Source organism: Apteryx mantelli, chromosome 5, assembly GCF_036417845.1.
Source record: "Apteryx mantelli isolate bAptMan1 chromosome 5, bAptMan1.hap1, whole genome shotgun sequence".
NCBI lineage: Eukaryota > Metazoa > Chordata > Aves > Apterygiformes > Apterygidae > Apteryx > Apteryx mantelli.
In genome coordinates this window covers 9,012,162-9,035,666 of record NC_089982.1, presented here as the reverse complement: position 1 = coordinate 9,035,666, position 23,505 = coordinate 9,012,162, and the positions used below count along the sequence as shown (strand labels likewise).

At 43.2% G+C, this 23,505-nt stretch overlaps 1 protein-coding gene across 1 annotated transcript; it reads left to right on the top strand.

Annotated features, from left to right (window-relative positions):
* Positions 1-1,372: 1,372 nt before the first annotated feature.
* Positions 1,373-22,804, top strand: BMP3 (bone morphogenetic protein 3). Its single transcript, XM_067297452.1, has 3 exons — positions 1,373-1,731; positions 13,521-14,431; positions 21,538-22,804. Exons 1-3 carry the CDS (start codon positions 1,389-1,391, stop codon positions 21,727-21,729), a joined length of 1,446 nt encoding a protein of 481 aa, XP_067153553.1. The 5' UTR covers positions 1,373-1,388; the 3' UTR covers positions 21,730-22,804.
* Positions 22,805-23,505: the final 701 nt, after the last annotated feature.

The following is a 23,505-nucleotide window of genomic DNA, read 5'->3' as shown; positions in this document are numbered from 1 at the left end:
GTGCCCCGTGCTAGAAATACTGTGTGTTAAGCTCCATACGCTAAGCTGCAAGGTAATTTTCTTTTTTCCCTTCTTAAGGTCGGAAACCTAGTCATTTCCCAAATGTGAGCTTAGGTATTTATAAACCTGGAAAACGCAGAGAGCCTTCCCCTCACCAGATGCATGAGGTGAGGCGCCCTTTGTGTTGCAGAGTGTTTTTTGAAAGGGACAGTGTTACACATCGATGGGGTGTTGTCTGCTGTTGTGGAGCTTGGTACTTTTGGTGGTGAAAAGCAGCAAAGGCGGGAGGCAAGCGAAATCCTCTCAGCCGAGCAAGGAATGCCTTGCTGTGCCCTGTTGTATCGGAGGAGTCCTGATGTGCAGGATTTCCCTGCCTGATCTCATGGAGCTTGCAGCACAGTCCCCTTTGCCTGGGGCATGGAGCCTGTCCCTGCCCATGTGCTCCAGCCTGCTGGGGGCACCTTGGCCAGCCCAGGCTGGGTTGGAGGGGGACAGAGGAGGAAGCAGAGTGCCGCTGAGGAGGGCTGGCCCTGGGGAGAGGTGGGCTCAATGCCCAGCACAGCCCGGTTACCATCCCTTCCACCTGCCTGCCATGGACCGGTGCTCTGAGCCCAGCCGAGACCCGAGATTTTCACCAGGAGGAGGCTGGATGTGATTTGATTCATGATTTTTGTTTCAGTGCAACCTTTTTATTTCTCTGCCTTTGGAAGAGGCTGGGTGGAGGTAGGGAGAGGAACATCCCACCACCCTACTACTCCCAGCTGCCCCCGGGGACACAGTCAGTGCCAGTGACTGAATGAGTAGAGCCAACTCTGCCTCTGCCTGGGTGTGTGTGTGCGTGTGCGCGTTTTCCTTTGGGTGGTGGTTTCCCCCTCGCTTTGCCTCTCGCTTGCAGCCGGAGCCGAACAAGAAGGCGGTGCGATTGGCTGCTGATTGCACAGATCAGCCCCGAGAGCTGGGACTCGCACTCACCCTCACGCACGCACCCCCCCCTCCCCCCCCACAAAACTCACCCGGGCTGCGCCTGCACCACTCAAAGCAGGGGACGAGCATCCAGCCGCACGGAGAGCAACACCTCCACCTCTCGCCAAAAAACAACCTGCACAGGAAGGGAGATAAACACCTTCACTGCCAGCACCGGGAAGGACGGGCGGTTTACACGGTGGCGCTTTCCTCCCCGCTTTTTTTTTCTTGTTCTGTTTTCCGAAGAGGAAGCCCCATCTACGGTTTTTAGCGCAGCCCCGTCTCCAGCCGCCGCCGCCGCCGGGGGCTGCATCTCGCCGAAGCAAACTTCGTTGGGGGTCTCGGCCCCGCCTGTCTGCCTGCGGGCCGGGGCAGGGGGACGAGGGGCGCTCCGGAGCCCGCCCGGCTGCCTCGGAGGGGGCAGGATGGTGGGGCTGGCCCGCTGGGTGCTCTGCCTGTGCCTGGGCTGGGGCTGCCTGTGCCTGGCGCTGGGGGACGTGCTGAAGGCTCGCTGGGTCGGGCTGAGGAGGAGAGCGGCCCCGGGAGGAGTTCGGGGCGGCCGGGCGAGAGCCGCGCCAGGTGACTACGGCTTGGGGCAGCGGCGGCGGCCGGAGCGGCTGCAGCCGGGGGACAAGGTCTCGGAGCACATGCTGCGGCTCTACGACCAGTACAGCGGCAGCCGCGGCGGGCAGGGGCTGCCCGCGGGGCTGCCCGCGCTGCACCTCCGGCAGGGCAACACGGTGCGCGGCTTCCGCCCGCTGGGAGCAGGTGAGTCGGCGGCGGCGCGCCGGGAGGAGGCCGAGGCGGCGGCCGCGGGTGCCCGGGCTCAGCCCGCGGCGGGCTCGCAGGCGGGGGCTGGCTGCAGCGGCCGAGCGGGCTCAGGCCCCTCGGGGCAGCCGCGAGAACCGCCCGCGGCGCCTTGCGGGTTTGAGGCCGGTGCGAAGCCGGCGCGGCGGTGGCGCGGGCCGCCCCGCGGCCGCAGAGCCCGGCCGGCCGGCAGCGGGGCCGGGGTGCTCTGCCCGGGCCGGGGTGCTCTGCCCGGGCCGGGGTGCTCCGGGCCCCGGCGCTGCCCCGCGGGGCTCGCAGAGCGGGCTGCGGGCGCGCCTCCGCTGCGCGGGGAAGGGCGCTCGCTCGCTCGGGAGACCTCGGCCGCTGCGCTGGGACTTCCCTGGCTGCTGAAGCAGCTGGTTTTCAAGCGAGACCGTGCGGGCAAACGAGATAGGCTTCAGTTCTGCCCGAATTAAGGCGAAGGTCCATTTGTACCTCTGCGAACAGTGCTAGCCCTGAGGGGCAGGCTGTCTCACTGAATACAGCGTGTTTTAGCACCCAGGGAACTTGATGTAAGGAGGAAAAGGACAAGAAAAGTAATGTTTCTTCTAGCAACACTCGCGTAGTTTATGCTGTAATGTTTACGTTGTCTCACGTACTTTAATTACTGTCTTATCTATTCAACTCTGCATGCATCGTCCCTGCCCTGAGATATGAGTACCATATGAGGGAAATGAGCTAATTACTACGTGCTCTCTGGAGTCTCCTTTTATCAGTGCTTTGCATGTGTAGCTTCTGTTGAAATCAAGGGGTGATTTGCATATAATAGAGTAATAACATGATTTGGGGATCGTTTAGACTGTGTAGAGAGTGCTCATTTTCAAACGCTGGTTACAGTAGTGGTAGATAGAGGAAATGGGGAAAGATCTGAGTTGAAGTACAGCTTGCACATACTAAATAGTGCATTTCAGCATACTTGGCAGTGGCACTTAGACCACTGTCATTCTAACTGGAGCTTTGATTATAGCCTGGCGTGCACAGGTAGATTTGTGAAAAATTTAAAGTCGCTTTTCATAAAAGAATATTCACAGGAGGCAGAGGTAAGACTCTATATGGCAATGTTAGCACTGCTAATCAGTCTCAAAACCACTGCAGTAAAGTTTTAGCCCATGAAATGATGTATGCTGATAGCCAGAATGGCTGGATGGAACACCCTGGACAGCTGAAATGCTCAGTTCTCCAAAGCACATGCATGAGTACGGTCCCTAATCCCGTGGGTCCCTCGGGGAATTGCGTCCTGGTGGCCATGCATTGAACATGGCAGACTTGCTAGGCAGGATCCCCAAAGAACTGTGTCCTGGCAAAAAGGGAAGACCACCTTGACTTGGTTCTGCATCCCTGCGGACTGCTCCTGCTCTTTCGTCTATCTGACTACTGCAAGGACTAAGTGTAAATGCCAGAACCCTAACATGACCAACACTGCAATATGACTCAAATCTACAGCATCCCAGTAAACTTGCTATCTGTATGACAACTGTTGTGCCACGCATAACAGCATGATTTGCCAGTCTCTTATTTCTCATGACACTAACTGATTAACCCAGCAGCTTTTTCACTGACAAGCATCTGACAATACCATTGAGTTTTGTCTGGGAGTTTCAGAGAGCTGCACTAATTCTTTCCTCTCCCAGAAATCTAAATGAGAGCTGGGTGCCAAACTTTCCTTAGGTTTTGTTGGGAGTCATTACTTCTGATTCTTCAAAGGCAACAGTGTCTATTATAGGATAGTGCCGCACAGAGATCAAATATCACGAATAATTGAATGGCTTTGGCATGTTAGATTCAGTCTAGACACACTCTCCATCATATGTTACTGCAAGTATTTCTGTCCAAGACAGAGGTTTTGGAGGCAGGAACCTTAAATACATCGGTTTCAGAGGCCAGAGAGCTGGGACTCCCCAGCTGCTGCTCCCATGGAATTTTTGTGGAAGGAACTCTCTTGTCCTTCTAATGTGACTAGTTTTCTCTGTATCCAAGTCTAATATATATTGTTTTGTTTTGAAATAAACAGTGCCCTCACTGAAAAAAAGGAACAGCATAATCTAAACTGAGTGATACTTGCTCCTTTAAGCATATCTGATTCAAGATATTTATTGCTCTAAACCTAGAAGGCCTTTGGTTGAAATCCCATCTCTGTGGTCCTTCTGATTATATTTATACTCTTACTTGACGTTGGGTGGCAGCAGTCCTATAAACACAGTATTCTCTAATCCCTTTCCTTCTCCTCCAATACTTTCACAATTCAAGTGCCAAAGCAATAAATTGGAAGTGGTTATAAGTTTTTTGACACTTTTATAAGTATTTATGCAAGACATTTAACCAGTTAGCTGTTGTCTTTCTCTCCCCATAGACTGCAGCAGCTCATTTGTATGGAAAAGTGAATTTCCATAAAAACCTTAGATCAAATGTTCCCTGAGAGGGGTGAGGGTAGGGAATGAAAAGAAAGGTTTCCGACTTTCTCCTTGTGCATGTCTGCTCTGCCCGCTCTGCAATGGAAATAGCACATCCATAGTATTTCCTTTTTGAGATGATTTGTTTCCAAACTCTCTGCTTTGAATGCTGCAACTCCTTGGTTGCAAATTCTGGTCTCCCACAGGCTCCATCTTTGCCCTTGATATGATTGTATTAATTAAATTAATCAATTATGTTGCTGTTACTCCTTCAACAAATTATATAATCCTGAGCTGCTAAACCCTTTAGGAGACAGCTTTATATCTGAGATGAGCAGAACTTTCTTAAGCATACACTAATTTCTCCCACTTCTACAGCAAAAGGCCATAAAGAAAATCTTTAGTGATTTCATTCGCAGTGTAACCAACCAATTTAACTATACATTTTTAGGAGAGAAACTGTTTCTTTTCTGAAACACAACTCAGATATGGCTGCCCAGAAAAGACGAGGCATATGGAAATGTGTGAAAGTCCACGCTTCTCCCCTTAAGGATTTCTGGCTCTTCTATAACTGCTAGTTTGCACCGCAGGGGAAGGTCCTTTCCTAGGTTTCTTAATGAACCCAGCAGACAAATTTTCAGGACGCTATGCAGATATCATGTTGCATAACAAGACCAAAAACTGGTAGGATTTGTTGAAAGGCTTCTCTGTCTTTTAGCCCAAGAAAAGAAGAGGTGTCATGTATGGCAGCTGTAGTCTTACAATGAATAACCAGAAAGGAAAATGAGAGAGTGATTAATGAAAACCAGCATCTTAACAACTGTTAAATGCAAGTTTTTCTTTCTGTGGCTCAGTTCTCTGAGGGAATAGGATGAGAACTTCGACCGTACCTGGGCACATCTGAAGTTTCCGTCCTGTGCTGACTTAAAATCTTTTGCACACCAGAGTTGACAAATTGGCTGGATTATTAGTGGTTTGTTGTTTGGGTTGGGTTTTTTGGCCTTTGGTTTTGATGACCGTTCATGTGATTCTATTAAGGCAAATCTGTTTTTGCATTAATCCTGTTAAATTATCACAAAATATAACTGTTCAGTTTGAGTCACTCAGAATATTAACCTTTTTATGCCTACCTCAAAGCTGAAAAAATCCCCAAACCTGAAATCCGTTTTTAGTGTATTAAGGATATACATCGTTTATAGTATATCCAGTTATACTCCAGCACCATTTCCTTCTTTGACTTAACTGCTCTGATTTATTTTTACGTATTAGAGTCAAAGGATGTTCAGCCTCTGATTTCTGTGGCAGCTGTGTCAGGCTACAAGTACAATGTTGTGAGATATTTGTGGGATGACAGCAGCAGCCTTTGTCTTGCTTAGGCCAGGCTTCTCAGTGAGTTCTGCTTAAATAAAAATCCTCAAGTCGAGGATTTTTCTAGTCTTTGTCTGCAGGTACCACAATAGCGAGTGATTTCCCATCCCACGTGACTCTACAATGAAAGCTAAAAGAAGAACAGGCCAATACGTGAGTTACAGCTGAACATTTTCACACTGATGGTAAGCATAATGTTAAACGATGATCAAGTCTGTACATCAGTTTCTGCACAGCAATGTTCTTTTCTCCTGCCCTTTAGCAAAACCACTGGATGGCCAGATCTTCCGTTGGTAGAAATCTGCTTACCGCCAGTGCTTTCCATAGAGGGGTGCGCATCTGCAGCTTCTGAGGCTCTGGACCTGGAGGAAAGATACAACCCAGAATAAATAAAACAGAGAGTGGAAAGATAAAAGCCCACAATACAAGACTTTCAGTTGGCATTTCAAAGTAGTTCTAAATCATAGCATCACTAAAGGAACATGTCTTGCAAATGAGTCATTTAAAAAACTCAAGTTTAATTGGAGGGCCCCTCTAATGATGTTATAGTAAAACTATACAGTCAGAAATTGCTTCAAACTCTTTTTTTTTATCGACTGAATTTCAATTAATTTTAGGTATTGCACCTGCCCCGGGCCAATTTTTGTGGTTTAAGAACTATGTTCTCCTCCTTTATAAAACACTTTTCTTTCCTTTGTTGTGGTATGAAATGTCCACGCAACCAAGGGAAACCAAGTCCCGCACAGGGAAAACAGCTGGTCGCTGACTGCCATCAGACTGAAAAAACAGCAGGGGCGAAATTCTAGTCTCTCTCAGCTCTAGTGACATTAAGGGTCTTTTGTAAAAATAGCTTTAAAACATTAAGGTTGAAGCAGGGGAGGGCGTGGGGTGTGTTGTTTGATGTAACTGTATAAATACAGTGCAAACAGCAGCATTGTGCTAGGTTTTTGGCAGAAGGAACCTGAAAGGTGTTAAGTTTTGTTTTGGGCAGTTCAGGCCTGACTCCGCAAACTTTATTCTAAGGCAAAGAGAAAAGATCTATAGGTTTGGCCCCTCAGGACCAGACCCAGAATTTGAATTTGCTGGCTTCTGTTACGGTGTCTCTCACTGTGCTGTCACGCACACTGACAAACTGCTCAGAGTCTGCACTCAGTCCCAGTGTCTAGAGCACGTAGCTTCCCAGGTGAAGAGTTCTGTCCTCAAGGGGACAGGCAGTGTGCACAGTTTGGTTTTCATATGCTGACCTATTTCTGGCAAGTAAAGTGGAATTAATCACGACTGTAAAGTCAGCCTTTTGTGTTGCCCTTCCCAGATTCATGTACTTTCCTGATGCAACCTGTCCTACTTCATTAGAGTATGCTAGCTTTGGGTTTGATACCATGTTTAGTTTTCTGACCTGTTATGGTCTTTCTGCTTAAAATGTATGAAAAATAGATCATTTACGCACTGTGCAACGTATTTATGATGTGCAATGTACATATTCATGGTTGTCGTAGCATAAAATCTGCATGTAAGTTAGACTGTGAGGATGCACTATCACTGCTTTTTAAAGTTCTTTATTTAAGTTATTATAGCTTTAATCAGGGTGATGAGTTTTATTTTTGTATGTCAAGTTACTAGCTGCTATAACCTCAGCTGCTTTGCTGAAAGAATTAATAAAATCTATTTGGCACAAAGTTTTATGCTCTTTAAAAAGCGAGGACAGGATTCTATTTTTTTTTCCTCTTCAAATACTCAAATTAGTAAGGAAGGAAGCAGCAATCAAGTAAGAGCAAAGATAGGAGGAAAGAAGAAACCTAGCTCCCAAATTTGTGTTCCCAGCCTGGAAGTTGTTCCCATTTCCAGCTCTCAGTGAACTTTTGTAGTTGGGCTATGAACCCACAAAAACGTGGTTTACAACGGAAACACTGATACATTAACTGTGTGCTGCCACAAGGGCACCACTTTAATATCTCATTTAAATGATGGCTAATGATGACTGTATAACTAAATAGCCCTCATTATTGCATCCTTTTTCACTCATGGTATAGATTTGGCAGTCCATAAAAACGTCAGTGCATCCTCTATAAAGGTAAACACACCACATGTTATGGCTTGTTCCAGCTTATTGATGCTTGGAAATGCCCCTTGTAACATGAATATGTTCATGCTGGTGATGTCAGTCTCCACAGACCTGCTGCTTTTCCTTAAAATACCTTTTTAATGCTAGTAACAGTAACAGGCAATGCAAACAGCTGTGGGTTATTGTGGGGGGGTGAGGAAGCACAGGCCATGCCTCTGAAGGTTCAGCAGGTACTTTGGTTCGGGTACTATGAGCTCGGTTGCTTTCTGGTCTAAGCCATCAGTAAATGCAGTGGCAGCTGCAGTACTACTGTCTGGTGAATGAGAGCACACCCTGAGATGGTGTCAGAGTGACAACCACCTGCATGACATAGCAAGGTATTTCTGCTCTAGGCCTGAAAACTCTGTACCTCTTTTCCCCCCACCACCCCTTGGTGAGCTCTGTCAGCCCCTCTAGGAGAGACTGGGGAAGTGGCCCTGGCCCAATACAAGCTTTGCCATGGTGTTGGTTGTCTGGGTTTCGTTCAAGAAAGGGAAGAGAGCACAGGTGAATTATGCCTTGCATGTGACAGTCGTATGGGCTGAGGAGGCCAGCTCAGTCTGTAGCCTACTCATTCAGCTGCGTTTACCTCCCCGTTACATTCTGCATGAATACAAGAAATGAAAGGTGGTTCTTGTGAAGTACCTTGCTGCCCCAACCCACAGCTGCCGTTTCAAATCTCTACACAGTATAGGCAGGCAATACTAAAAGTGCGCTGATGCCCATCTTGCCTGCTGCAATTCAAAAGAGCTCTGTGCTGCAGAGCTTGGTTTTCAAAACTCCTCAGCAGGCAGGCTGTGCAAACGTGTGGTGATTCCTTGAAGGAGAGAAGAGACTGCTGATAAAATCTGGCCTCAGAATATCTAGAAGCTACCAATGTATTCCTTGCATATAGTTCTGTTCCTTCCACATATTTTCCCTTTGCTTTTTTTTCTCTGAAATGTTCTCCTTACATGCTTTGTTGCTGTGAAGTCTTCTGCACTTCCTGTTTTGTACTGCAAGAATGAAGCTGAGTTAACAGAACTCCCTTTAAGTAAGTAAGGGCTGAAAGACTGACTCAATTAAAAGTGCTCTGATGGAAATCTGCTGCTTACAGAGTCGGGAGGGATAGAAAAAGAGCCAGGGAAGTTACTGCTATTCAAACAGTAATACTGAGTTGCCACTGCATTGCATTGTACACTGGTGTGAGTGAGTGCAAGGTTACCACTTACAAATGCTGAGATATAAAACAGAATTTTTCCAGGCAGTAAGGTTGTGTCGTTGTGTGCTTCCCTCACCCCCTGCGATTTTGCCCCAACTGTTGCCTGCAGTGCAGAGACACCCAGCTCATAAGTTCTTCCCACGATTGCCTTATCCCAAGAGCTGGCTAAGGCCAAAGGGGACTTTCTGTCCAGCATCACTCTGAGCTGTCACACTTTGGCATCAAATACTTTAAAAAGCATGTGTGTGTCTGCCACTGAGCATTTTACACCCGGGCAACTAGCACAAAGAAAGCTGCTCTAAATGTTTAATGTTTCAATGTTTTGTTAGATACTGAAAACATAGAAAAAGCTATTATGATTATCATCTTCCATGGCTTTTTTTTTTCCCTTCAACGTGCAAAGTGATTTTTTTTTTAATGCCAGACAAATAGAGGGCTGTGTTGCAAGTAGATTTTGTTATGTGTAAGATCTTAAAGCTCTTTTTATAGCGGGCAAACTGACTGGAGTCCTAAGCTGGGCTTAGAAGGTCTGATTTCTATTCCTGCTCTCTCCACTGGTTTCTAAACAATTGTCGAAGGACTTTGCTCTGTAGTTTGCCCCCCTCCTCCCTTCCATTTAAAACTGAGGTACTGATAACATCCTAGGAAATATCTTTTAATTAACATTTACAAGGTATTAGAGTTGCTAAATGCCTAGCTGGGTTTGCTTTGGGGTTTTGTTTGTTTGGGGTTCTTTGGGTTCGGTGAGGGGGGAACCAATCAATCTGTATAAGCAAATATAAAGACTAACACCTCAGCTCACATCAGCCAGTATAGCTTTACTGGTGTCATTAGAGCAAGCTGGATAAGGCTCATGGAAAGCTTCCTGCTTTGCAGTATAATTCTGTTAGATGCCACTCAATACCTCCTTCATTAATAGTTGAAGTGATGCTACTGTGGGATCTTCAACAGCCTGTGTGCTCTGGGTTTGAGGCTGACATTTCTGAAGTTTCATTGTGAAACTGAATTTTCCTGAGGAGAAGCTGCATTTGCAGGTGTTTTACAGCTGAATCTTCCCTTATGTGTCTGTCATTCTTAAGGGTAATTACTAGCCTGGGGGATGCGTATTTAAGTTCACTGCTCACACCTAAGAGTCAGTTATCAGTGTCACACAAAGGAGGTAATGGACACAGTGTTCCTAAGCTGTGACAGAAACCCAAGTCACACAGTTGTGTTGTTCTGAGCCGAGTCCCAGCAAATCCATAGAACATCTGTGCTGGTTGCTAATAACTGCTTTCAAGATGACACACATTTTGCAAATTGAATTATTTGAAAACTTTTCTGAGCTATTTGAGCGTGGAGGTCTTTCAGTAAGAAAATAGCTCCACCTACTGTAGCACTTAGTTTTTGGTGTAGTTAAATACTAAGAGTGGCTTCTTGGGTTTTGCTTTTAATCAAAAGTATATATTCCTCCTGTGTCTGCTTCACACCAGCTAGAGTTTCTTTATAAACGAAAGCAGCTTGTTTTGTGTTCCACTACAATATGTCGATTTAGAACAGGCAGTATTTGTTAAATGGAATTCTTATTAAAAGTTAAAATCAAAACTTGTGATTCAACATACAACAGTGATAGAAAAAATAACTTCATAAACAGGCATGCATGAGACATCATAAATTCTAGTTCCTAAGACTGATGTACTTAGTGCTCTGTCAAATTACATATTAACCTTATTATATTGGTGATTACAAACCAAGCAGAGATCAGGTATTCATGTACACTTACTACAAATGTAATAAGTAGCTGCTTTGAGGCTTCATGAATTAAAAGTAGGATTGAACCCATGAAAAATCTAGTTTCCCAGTAATAAATAATAGGTAGAAATTGGATGGATTTGGTATGTTAATTTACAGCTATTTGAAACTTACCTACCAGAACCTATGTGATCCACTGTCAAGCTGGGCTGAGTGTATAAACCAGGCTGTCTTGCCTAGATGATTTGGTCTTTTTCCCCCCCCCCCCCTTTTTGGGTGAAAAGTGTATGATGATTTTTTCCCTACTTTCATGAAGCAATGCATGTGATATACTGGGGACAGGGGGTTCTGTCTTTCTAGTGAGCTGATTCCTGCTTTTTTTAAATATATTTTGTTCTCCAAAATATTGGTTAAAAAAAGAGGCCACTTGGGTTTTTGGTGTGGGGTTGGGGAAGAAGAGGAAGAATATGGTCATTTGATGGGCCCATTTGAATGGCATTAGCGTATGCGATATTGCCAGTCAGAGCCTGGAAGCCCAGAACGTCACCCAGAACATAAAGCTGTCAAAAATTTTGAAAGATCAGTGCTGGAAATGATTTGTTTTCACTTGCTTGGGCAGAGGGCTTAGTGGAAGCGGGGGAGTCTGTTCTTCCCTACTCCACAGGCTTGTCTGCACTTGTCATTCCTTGGAACTAAAAAAAAGGGGAGGGGGGACAAAACTCTCAAAACTCTTGCAAAACTCTGTAAACCCTAACTTCTCTTCACCCTCTGGAAAGGGTTTTGATGTGCCATGATGTCAAAGGAGCATTTAACTTAGTGTTCCCTTGTTTTCTGAATGTGTTGGGTTGTTTCCAGCCGTTTGGGGGGCTGTAGAGCATACCTTTGTTTTACTATATTTGACTTCTCCATACAGCCTGGTTTTACAGCTCTCAATAGCACCTTAACATTTGCATCTGTATTTCTCCCGTTCTGAAGAACAGACATAATCACAGTCCAACCAGGAAATTTTAAAACCAAAATTAAGCCTCACCCCCAAGACTTTCTGTTGCACCCTACAGGGGCTTAAAGTAGTCGGCCATACATTTTCACAGATGAGGCCTGTGTTAGGATTGCGTCTTTGGGTTTGTGCAGGATACCTGTGGTTAGGCTGACTTCTTTAATTTCACAGCTGTGGAAACCCCACTTTCCACCGCATCCCTCCTAATTGATACAGTAACATCCTGACCATGAAGAAGTATTTTCCTTGGCTTGTTTCCTTCTGCACAGAGGCAAGTGGGTGCATTTTGACCCCTTCCCCCTGCTCTGGCATGTCCCTCCCAAAAAACCATTTAGTTTTAATGCTTTATTTTGGTTATCAGGGTTGCTGTAGTACTGTCCATCTATCTCCAGCTACACTAGTAAATATTTTGTGTGGCAGCTCTGACTGTCATGAAAATTAATGAAACATCCTAGGTGGAATGACTAAATTTACCTGATGTAACTGAAGCAGCCCAGGGCCTGCTTATTCTAGAGGCAAACTTATGTTATGACCAATAAGTGACTTAGCCAAAAGGCTGTCAGACAAGCTTGTGTGTCTTTAGCTCGTTACAAATGGTGAGTTGTCCCTCTCTCTCCAGAACTGGCACCCAAGTCTTAAAAATGATTAAACAGTGATTCTTACCTGGTATTTCTCCTCCCCATGTCTTCAGAAGCAGGCCACATTTCTTCTTTTTGGGCAATATTGTTGTTAGTAAGTTATACTTGCTACTGTGCCCAGCTCTAGCCTTGTGGTTGTGAGGGCTCTGGTCAATGAAGACTCAGCTGCACCTGTGAAGGTTGCTCTGCCCATTTGAGGGGCCAATAACTTGCTCTTATTCTCTTGGGGACATGGTTAGTATTGAGTGGAAGCATCCTTTGTACCTCAGTTTATAACTCAGGATTTAAGTTGGTCTTTTGGTTTAGCTTTCCAAATACGCAATACTTTCTGTGGTTTCTTACCCATTTCGCATCTTGATATATGTATGCAGCTGTAACGAGTGTTATATATTTGGGTCCCTCTTTAAGAGTCTCTGACAACTTAGAAGCTAGGAATAAATGCACCCATGCCCCTGAAGTCCCTGTCTTGTAGATGGAGCCCAGATGATCACAGAGGAGCAGGGCGAAAGTTTTAAAGGAACTAGTTAGCCTTTTTTGCATTGAACAGCTTGACAGTCACAGCTCAAGTGACTGACCTGAGAGTATATTTTTAAGTCTGTGGCAACACCAAGAATCATGCCCCATTTGAATCCAGGCTTTTCCTCTTCACCACAGCCACTAGTAATGAAGTGAATCTTTTCTTTATAGCTGTGGCTGTGGCTTATCAATATAATGGATGTTTACAAACAATCCAATGCCTAATAAAGCTAATGAGAGCCTTTCTCAAACTTCAGCTGGGTTGGGCTAAAGCATGAGTCAGTGCTGTTGATGTTCCATTTGTCTTGGACAAAGAGAGACAATTCTTTAGGTAGCGCATGGCAGGGCAGCCATAGTCACCTAAGATTCATTTGGAGGTTGGGGGGGGAACGTTTTAAAAAAAGAGGAAAAGCACAAAACCTTACTTTGGTATTGCTCAAGTTTGTGGATGATGTGTACAGTCTTTAGTGCATCTCTTACTGAGCTGTGTTCCTGTGACCAAGTTTGTTTGCTGAATTCAGAGGAGCAGTGGTAAATGCATGAGTATTTCTGGATGGAGATATGTATTGCAAGGGAACCAGACAGAAAGTATGTGATTTCAAGTCACCAGTTGGCTGATTGGGTCATCATTCTGAATAAAGGCCTAAATTTGTTCCCAGAATACTGCATGCAAATTTCCCCTGAACTTAATGTATAACCTAGAAAGCAATGCATCTAGTCCTTTTGGACTAGATGTCCCTAACACTTTGAGTTGCCCATATTCTTATGTAAATACTTATTCTTCTAGGGAGCCCTGGAAGCCAAGAGCTGTATGTTTTTAACTTGACCTCACTCACCAAGTCTGAAAATATCTTGTCAGCTTCAGTGTATTATTATATCGGTGATCTGCTGAATACTAGTTGGATCTGTTCCCAATCCAGAGACTGTTCTCATCACAGGCACAGGAAACCTGAAATTCAGATTCATCTTTCAGTTTGGACCTTTCCTTCTGTTGGGAACCAGACTCGGAGTCTGGGACATTTCCTAATAAATGTCTCCACTGTTTACCGGGATGTCCTTTCCTGGCAGTGGAAGGATATCACTCAGGTTCTGCATGAGGCAAAACAAAACAACGAGCTTCTGATCAGTGTCAAAATGGATTTGAGTAGCCATCACCCCTGGAAAAGGGCACCTTCTCACTATGAACCCTACATTCTGGTATATGCCAATGATTCTGCTATTTCAGAACCGGAGAGTGTTGTCTCTAGTTTGCAAGGGCACCGTAATCCCCTGGTGAGGATCTTTCCCAGGACAGAAAACCATGTAAAGAGCAGTCCCGGCAAGCGGCGGCGGAAACGTTCCACAAATGTCCTGCTGCCATTGCAGAATAACGAGCTTCCAGGAGCCGAATACCAGTACAACGAGGATGAGAGATGGGAAGACAGAAAACCCTACAAAACCCTCCAGCCACGGCTGGCAGAGAGGGCAAAGAGTAAGAAAAAGCAGAGGAAGAATCATCACCAGAAGAGCCAGACTCTCCAGTTCGATGAACAAACCTTGAAGAAGGCAAGGAGAAAGCAGTGGAATGAGCCAAGATACTGTGCCCGGCGCTATCTCAAGGTGGATTTTGCAGACATCGGCTGGAGCGAGTGGATTATTTCCCCTAAGTCCTTTGATGCCTATTACTGCTCAGGAGAATGCCAATTCCCAATTCCAAAGGTACTGTTTATTGATTCTTTTACACTGTCTGTTACTGTCCCATCACTATAGAGCAGGAATACTCATATAGGCTTTATAAACTATGCATTTTTTTCCAGTATCAGTAAAATCACACTTGTCTCCTATTACGTATTAGGATACAGTATAAATAAGTGATATCTTTATGTCTTGTGCTACAAGGAATACTAACTAAAACAGTTAGTATGAAGACAGACATGCAAAAATAATGAAAAAAATACTACATACGAATATTTTTTGTCCAGAAACCAAATAGTTATATAAAACACTTACTGAATAGTGCTAACGGTGTGTGAGCTTGTTATTAACCTGTTTAACAAACATAATATAGGACAGACCTAGGAAATTGGTGAGTACCACTTAGTCTACTTACTTAGTCTACTACTGCTTAGTAGACAGTAGTAGTTATGCCAGTCTCTGCTGGCAGACTAGGAGTGGGATCAGTCAGGATAGCACACTCTAGGGTAAATATGTGCCTCACAAGGCATTAATGTTACAGTGAAAGAGTGAGTCTGTGAAGCTGTAGGAGTGGTTGTGATGCTCTAAATGTAAGGAAATGAGCTGAATGAATCACTTGTATAACACCTGCTAAAGAAGAGTTTGGTATCCACACAAGGCCACTCAAAGCTATAACTACAAACACAGTGGATCCACAGGCAATGGATCCTGGCAAACTGACTCCCAAAATACCCTCCAGTTTTGATGAGATTCTTCCGTGTGAGTAGCAAGAAAGGCTTATGTTATTCTGGTCCCATGACTTAGATGGGTGTGCTTGGCTCCTTAAAATCAAATGCCCAGTCTCATTACTAGTGGCATGCTTCCCCTTGGCGCCTACCAAAACCTGAAAATGGGATGCAGTATTTAATACTGGCCTAAAAAATAATGCCTACAGGAAATTCCAGAAAAGGTAGGGCTTTTGGTCTCACTGAAACCTCATATTCAAAAGTCTTTATTTCTGACATAATGAAGCCTTAGCAGTAATTTCCAAAATTTATGCGGAATTTCAGCGACTTCAGGACTCACTTGAGTCCTTTGAAAATGACAGGTGGAGGATTGTACCAAAGGTGATGGAGGCCAAAGAGGGCCAGCTGAAGAAGGCAGGTCTCTATTTGAAGGAGATGACTTACCTGACTACCTCAGACAGCAATGGGGGGCTTTCAGGTTTCTTACCAAAGGAGAAAAGAAAAGAAAACAGGAAGAGATACAGTCATTACCTTTGAATAAATTGTATTGCACCTTTTACTTTATTGTTAATGGGGACCATGCTCTATCACACCAGTGACTAAACATACGGGTTGGAAATTTTAAAAGCACTGGACCTGGACTTTTTTCATTCTAACTTTAAGGACATGAAAAACTATACAAATGACCTTTGCATCCCTCTGCTTAATACTGGGTCAGCATTTCCAGTTGCAGCTTTGTTTAGAACTTCATCCCAATGATAAAAAGTGTTGCTCTGAGAGACCAGTCTTGGCTCAGAAGAAAATGGTATGCGATACCAGAACAGTTTGGATATTTTGATTCAAAGGAGTGCACAAAAACAAAGTTTCTTTATTTCAGCTGACCCTGGCCCCTAAAATATGCTTCACTTAAAATGAGCAGCCTACTATGGGCTACCATCAGTAGAAAGAAAATAAAGAGTGAAATATGCCTTGGACAAGCAGTGATTCTCTTGGAGGTCAATTTCAGTCAAGTTCCTAGGTATTTATGGTAACTTAGGGAAAAAACGTGTAGCAGCTTCTCAGAAAGGCTTGAAGGTGTCTCAGTGTAAGCCCAAAAGTATTTAGGCACTTATTTCCTAAGATTATCAGCTCCAGCTCTTTCAGCTCTTTCAGCTCTCAAAGAAGTAAACGATAGTTGAGGTGCTTAGTAACTCCCAGGATCTAGCATTTGCTAGAGCACAATCATTCCATCCCAGTCATTTGCCATGTTGTTTTTTATATTTGGCAGACATGCAAAACAGGTTTTTACTTACTGACACTGAAATGGCTTTAAGAAAAGCTTTCTCTTAATAGTCAATATATATCATATATTTTGAGTGATCTCATGCCTGCTGCAAAGTGAGTGGGAAGAACTCCCTTTGCCTTCAGGAAGGTATAGATCAGACCTAAAAATGCTTGATAATGTGCATCCTCTAGAGCAAACAAGGCCTTCTCCAAAGTCATTTTGAATGTAGTCATTTTAGAAGCACTTGTTTTTGGTCTCTGCCTACTCCTACTGAAATCTAATCCTGCCAGAGCTGCTGGGAAATTCCTAATTTGAGACAAAACACAAGTTTCTCTTAAGGAGTCGAGATCAGGTTTTGAGAATATGGATTCTCTAGTAGCAAAAAGAGTAAAGTATCTTCAGAGAGACACACAAACCCCCCAGAACCCAAAAGCACAGTAATAATAAAGAGGCAATGTAATAATAAGGTTCATTTTCCTTACACAGGGCCTTTGTTAGTACTTGCACCCAGAAAATTCCTGATGTGCTCCAGAAACTCAGGCCTTAATTCCCACAGTAGTTTTAAACCTCTGGAAATAAACACAGTGAGCTATACAAATGCTCCTGCAAGTAGAACGCCCTGAGATCAGTTTAGTACCAGTGGTTCTGAAGAGGCAAAATGAAGTTTAATTGAAGGTTAAACTTTTGTTTGACACTCCGAGGCATGACAGGGAGGTACTTACAGTGCACACAGCTGAAGGATAGTTAACAGGTATTTTGCTTGGGTGAAAAATGAGTTCCAGCTTTATCTGTGAGTTGTCCATCTTTGGCTAATTTCCCCAAGGAATGATAGTCTGCATAAAAACATTTTCTAACATACAGAGCCAAATTTATTTCTGCCAAAAGCAGGTTGTACTTTGCTGCAAATAATAGCATAGGTCTCTGATACGTCATGTTTTAACTTCATCCACCCAAGTAAGTGGACTTGCAGTATCGGCTACTACTGTCATTGTAACTGAACCTAGCAGTTCCAGGGGAGTTCTCCCCCTTCTCCTCCTCCTCTTCACCCTTCACTCTCCATCTGGGATAGGCGTGTACAACACAATCAGTGGTCCCTGCTCTGGAAGAGCTTACACTAGAAAAAGGTGAGAAATAAAAAGGGGAGATGGGTGGGCAAATAAAGCACAACAATTAAATGACTTCTCTGAGATGAATCGAAAGGTCTGATTGCCATGAATTAAGCCTATAGCCCAAGTCTACCAGTGCCTTAACCAGGACACCAGTTTCCTTCCAGGAACTCCTGCTAAAAGACCCGATCCCACCTTTCTGTGCAAAACTGCCTAGACTTGGTTGGGTGAGGAATATAGAAGCAGAGTGTTACAGTTATTTAGACATTGTGAAGCTGAATATCTGCTGCCATGTACTACAGAGAGAACTAGTTTGTTATGAGAGCAGGTAGTTGAAACCCTGTCATGAGCCTAGTTCCCTGAAAGCAACTGGTAAATTTCTGTTCATACTGGAATTCTGGAAACTGTTCCTTTTGTGCACTTTCTAGTCATGTAAAAAATCACCTTGTTTTCCAGTGAAAATGAAAAATTAAATATATGTAAAGATGAAACAAGCGTCTTTCAGAGCCATATGTTATTCTTGAGCCATACATAATATCTGGTGCTACTAATAGGACTGCATTTGCAAAATGATACTATAACCATCAGGCAATAACAAACTAATCTGTGCCTATGGGTCTATAATGTTCCCTTGCTGAGGGTGAGCTCCTAAAGTTGACAACCTGTTGGATAATTAAGAACAGATGTGCCTCTTCCCCCTCCCTCTCCGCCTCCAAATTTTCTGGCCCTACCCTTTCCCTGATTTCAATTAGCTAGTTTGACTGCTGTCAAACCCACACGTGCTGGGCTTGCAGAACACCACAGAGCATACAGGCCAGGCAGACCTTTTCCCAGGTCAGGAACGAAAGCTCATAACTGACATCATTTGCCCCACTCCTAATATATCTCTAATGAAATTCAACAGGGTAGCAAGTCTCCCAAGGATGCATGCAGCTTAGCAGGTGCAGCCTTAGCCACAGCTGGACTCATTCACAGATTTGGCAGTTTGGAGACAGTTTTTCCCTCCCACTGCTCCTCCTGGCCTCCCCTCCCTCCTCTCCTCTTAATAGAAAATCTTCGCCTGCTTTTCATTAGCATGTGCTGGACAGAGCATATGCAGCCTTGAGGCAAAGATGACCTAACTCCCCCCTACTTATGCAGGGCATAATGCCAATTCAGTACTCCAGGGTGGGTTTTGGTTTTCTGAAAAGCACTCAGCTTTGGGCTTTACTCTGGTCCCAGTTAGATTCCCCATTGGCAGAAGCAGAGCTATGCCAAGGCTAGTTATCTTCAAAATTGCACCTTAAAGGCCAGGAGCACCGTATTCATGACAGACTTCAAGTCAGTACAGAGGATGTTCTGTATCGAAAGATACCCACATAAAATAGATGCATTTCTTGCTGACCTCATGTATAATAGAATGACAGAGGGTATCTAGGCTGTTTTCACTGTTATCACAAGGTCTGTGAACAATATTTGAGACCAGTTCTGTACGTAAAAGCATACTTGCTTCTGAACAACTCCCTGGGATGTAATATAGCTCAGGGCCCAGCCCAAAGAGGGAACTCAAGGAAGAGTTTAAAACTCCACCCAGTCAGATTGACTGATTAGCTGTATCAAAACCCCAGCCATTACAGAATGGCATGGTGCCATAAACCAGTGAATCGCTGGTCTCCTCTTCAGTACAGTATAATTATGTCTGCTGATTTCAAACTTGACCAGCAGAAAACACAAAAGGAAAAAAGAATGTGCACTCTTTAGGAAACTGTACCAGTGGTATGGATTCCATATTTGAAGATAAATGAAGGGTTTCCAATGAGACCTTTATCTGACATACTCTGAAACCTTTTTTGAATTCCAATTCCACTGGTAATGGGGATAGCATGTCAATCTCATTTAGATTGTTTTAACCTTTTGACATCCGATCAGAAGGCTTAGAAGACCTAACTTTTCGCCCCTGATGACTTTTGTGGAGTGTGCTCCACTGGAGTGGAATAAGGGAATGAGCCTGCATGCCACTCGAGCTTTCACATCCTTTTGCAAGCAGAATTTATACAAAAATTTGAATTGTGTACAAATCTAACAAACTCTAAAAATCCTTATAAACTACTGCTGAGTAATATAGGTGCTCTTGAATTAAAAACAAACAAACAAAAGTGTCATTCTTGAGATCTGCTAGCTAGATTGACAGAAATGCCTTTGTAACCATGCTGGCTAACCTAGAGCCTTTAAGAGGATGGTGCAACAAGCTTTGCATTTGTATTTTGAACAGAACATCACCAAGAACCTCCATCGCATTCATCTGATAAGATAAAAAACTTAAACAGTAATGGGCAAAAAAATCAGGTAGAACTCCTGTGTTTAAAAATGGACCTGGATCCCAAATATACTTAAGAAGATCTTGAATCTCTTGAAGGATAAGCAGAAGCTAGGGATATGCACTGTTTGTTCCTCAGCCTCTCTGCATGCAAGATAGGTTCCTTATCAGAAGGAGGAAAACGGTTTAAATTATGTTTAAAACATACGTAAAGAATAGCTGAATGCTCCCAAGTGAATCCTTTCCAATTCCGTGTTAAATGGTTCCTGTTCTCACTTGAGACTAGTTTCGACAGCATGATATAGAAAAAGTCCATTCTGATTCATTTTGGTTGGAAATTACAGAACAGGTCTGTAAGAAAGAAGAAAAATGCAATTGGCATTAGTTGGGAGCTATGTCATCTTAAGCAGGGACAGGTTAGACATCCATGTCTATTGCCAGCAGAACTGGAAGCAGATACTTAAAAATGTACTAATATGCTACACAAATGATATACACAGTTATTCCTGTGCTTTTTGCATTTTTGCAAATCAGGTAGTTAGATATCTAATTCTCATCACTGATTTTTCGAGAGGCAAATCATCTCTCATACCAGCAAAACTGCAGATTGCAAATTTGGCCCAAATGATCCTGTTCCATATATTTCTTAGTGGCATCTGACTGAGCATATCTAACCACGTGATTCCCAGGGTCTTTGTGCAAGTGGAGCTCTCAAATGCATTGTTAAAATTTCTCTCTTGTGAAAAAAAGTCTTAGGCTAAAAAGTATGTTTTATGCATTACTCGTGCTCACCTACCATAACTACTACAGATATTTGGTTCTGGAAAGGTTTGGGGATTCAGAGGTAAAATGTAATGTATTCATTTTTCATTTGTCTGACCAGTCAGATTTGCTTTTTACTTATAACAAACCAAAATGTGTTCCCATTTACATGAATGTAAAGCCAGAAAACCCTGTCCTTTGGAGCAAAATGTCACTGTAATATGAGGTACAACTGACTTGGGATTTGGGGGCTCTGTTATTCAGTAATGTCACTGATGATGTATGTTACAGATGAAAGGTGCATTTATTCATAATGTAGTCAAATTTACAGTAGAACAACTTGAGCTATTTGGCAGGGATGAATAAGGAAATCAACAAAACCTTGCAAGACAGCAAACTGGCACAATTAATGCGATGGTGTAAAGTACTGCCACTCTCTCCTCTGTGCACACCTTATCCACATTTGTTATTCCCGATGCACCCACATTCCATCAGACTAACTTCCCAGCATACAGGCTATATTTATTTAGCTCCCCTAATGAATCAGCCTACTAGTGTGAGGTTGACTGCCTCACTCCTGCCATACAAGTTTTATGACTAAATTGCAGTCTGCATGTAACTGAGTTCACATGGGAAGAGATTTCCTTGACCTACAGGTACGCCTTGTTTCAAGGCCTGCTGCCTGGGCGTTTTCCTAGAAAGGCATGTCCCACGGAGAGCCAGAGGCTGCCCTGTCCCCATGAAAGTTGTGGAGCAACAGTGACATCCAGTGGCCAGCAGAGCCTGCTGCTGGCTTAGGCACATACGGTGATGGCAACCGGTCCTGAGTAAAAGACACTGTCTACAGCTAGACAGCCATTTGGCCTCGACAGGGCCCTTCTTCAAGAAACTAAGTTTTGTTCCAAAGCAATGTAGAGTACATGGGTCCATTTTGCCATGGGTGCATTTTTGTTTTCTGCTTTATCTTTCTCTTGCAGGCCTTGAAGCCCTCAAACCATGCCACCATCCAGAGCATAGTGAGAGCGGTTGGGGTTGTCCCGGGCATTCCCGAGCCATGCTGTGTTCCTGACAAAATGTCTTCTCTTAGCATCTTATTCTTTGATGAAAATAAGAATGTGGTTCTTAAGGTCTACCCCAACATGACAGTGGAGTCCTGTGCATGCAGATAACATTTCAGCGGACCCCTTTGAAATGCTGAGGTGATAGGTTACTAATTTGTTATTGTTTTTCATGATTTCTACTTTTTGTTTGCACTGGCAATGCATTTCATTCTGAAAAAAGAAAATAAACAAATCCAAATAAGAGGATGGAGTGTATTCTGAATAGAGATTCCAAGGAAGAGCAATATGAAAACTTAATTCATCTTTGGATTTGACCAAGAGGTAAGTCTTGGCGATGGGGACTGACTGTTTCTGTTGAAAAACAGAGATGAAAGAGAAATTTACAGAAGACTCTTCAATATTTTAGAGACTGTCAGAAGGACATATTGATCTATTTTTGTACAAGATTTTGGAAACAGCAGCAGCTGTTAATTCATTTCTCCATTCTTCTAGTGACTAATGGGGATGGAGATTAGAAATATACTATTCATTTTAAAGCTAAGCTTTCTGCTTTAGGTTATTGAGTAGATCGCAGCAAGTAAGAAAAAAACTAAACAAATCTGACATTCTAAGAGCCTTGGATAATCCAACTTAGACATATATTTCCTCAGTATGACATGTCACTGACTGTGTATGTATATTCATTTTCATTAACATATTCTTTGTAATTCAGCTTTTTAGATCTCAGTTGCCTCAGTCCGAAGAACAAAAAACCATTACTGCTGCATTTGAAATTGTAGGATCTCAAAAGCGAAGACTTTTCTTTCATGCCACTGTGAAACTCAGTGGGCTAAGGGTATGAAAGTATAACACTTGGTGAAGCAGCTGAGTGAATTGTTCATAAGAAATGTTCTATAAAATATTTGCAAATAATCTATGCACAAATTATGGTAGTTGATTCCTGACATGAAATTATTTGGTGCATAATTTTTGATCTGTAAACTTTCGCTATGATTAATTGAAACTGGCTCTGGTTGGTGAGTTTTAACTGGTTACATTAATCTGATGTAGCATGTTTTTTTTTTTCTTGCCTTGGTTCACTTCTGCTCTTAAAATGAAGTTTGTTGTAGCGACGCAGTCAATTTAAGAATTCTTACCAGCAAGTTTTGCACAAAAAAAGAATATAAAATATGCTTTCAATTAATTTATCCATCAGCATATTCATTTGAGAAACTATTAGCAGAAAAAAAAGTCTAATGGATCATATACATAACTGCAAAGAGCTCATTCTGTTATTTGGTGAATATTCACAGAAATACTTAAAAACCCCAGTTCCATTTCCACCAATATAATCTACAGAGAATGATGTTTTTTTTAAAGTGCCTCTGGCTGGCAAGAACAATGTTTAGATTGCACTAAGGGTCAACACTGAACAACCTTTTCTATAAGTTACCTACATAATTTTATGAAACAGTGTCCTTAAATAGCAAATACACATTGCGAATAAATTAACTCCCAGTCATCATGAGGGTTAGATTCTCTATTTTGGAGTCAGAAATTCCTTAGTATATTGAAGGTAATTACAATATTCCTATGTAAAAGCTCTTTTGCAGGTTCATCGCTATTTAAGGCTATTTCAAACACTCAGTCATTGATTCTTGTATTTGGTCACTGGTGCTATCATGTTTACCAACCTGAATAATGTGCATGTTTGTGAGAGGTGTAGAGTTGGAACATAATGACCTATGAATCCTTTCAGCAATCACTTTTTACCTGCACAAAGACCAAGTTGAAGTTGACAGGAATTTCACTTGAAAAAAGAACCACAGATTAGGCCCAGATGCAAGTTAGGCTTGCAGTCCTTCCCTTATTCTGCTTGAATAGTATACCCCTGCAGTCAGATTC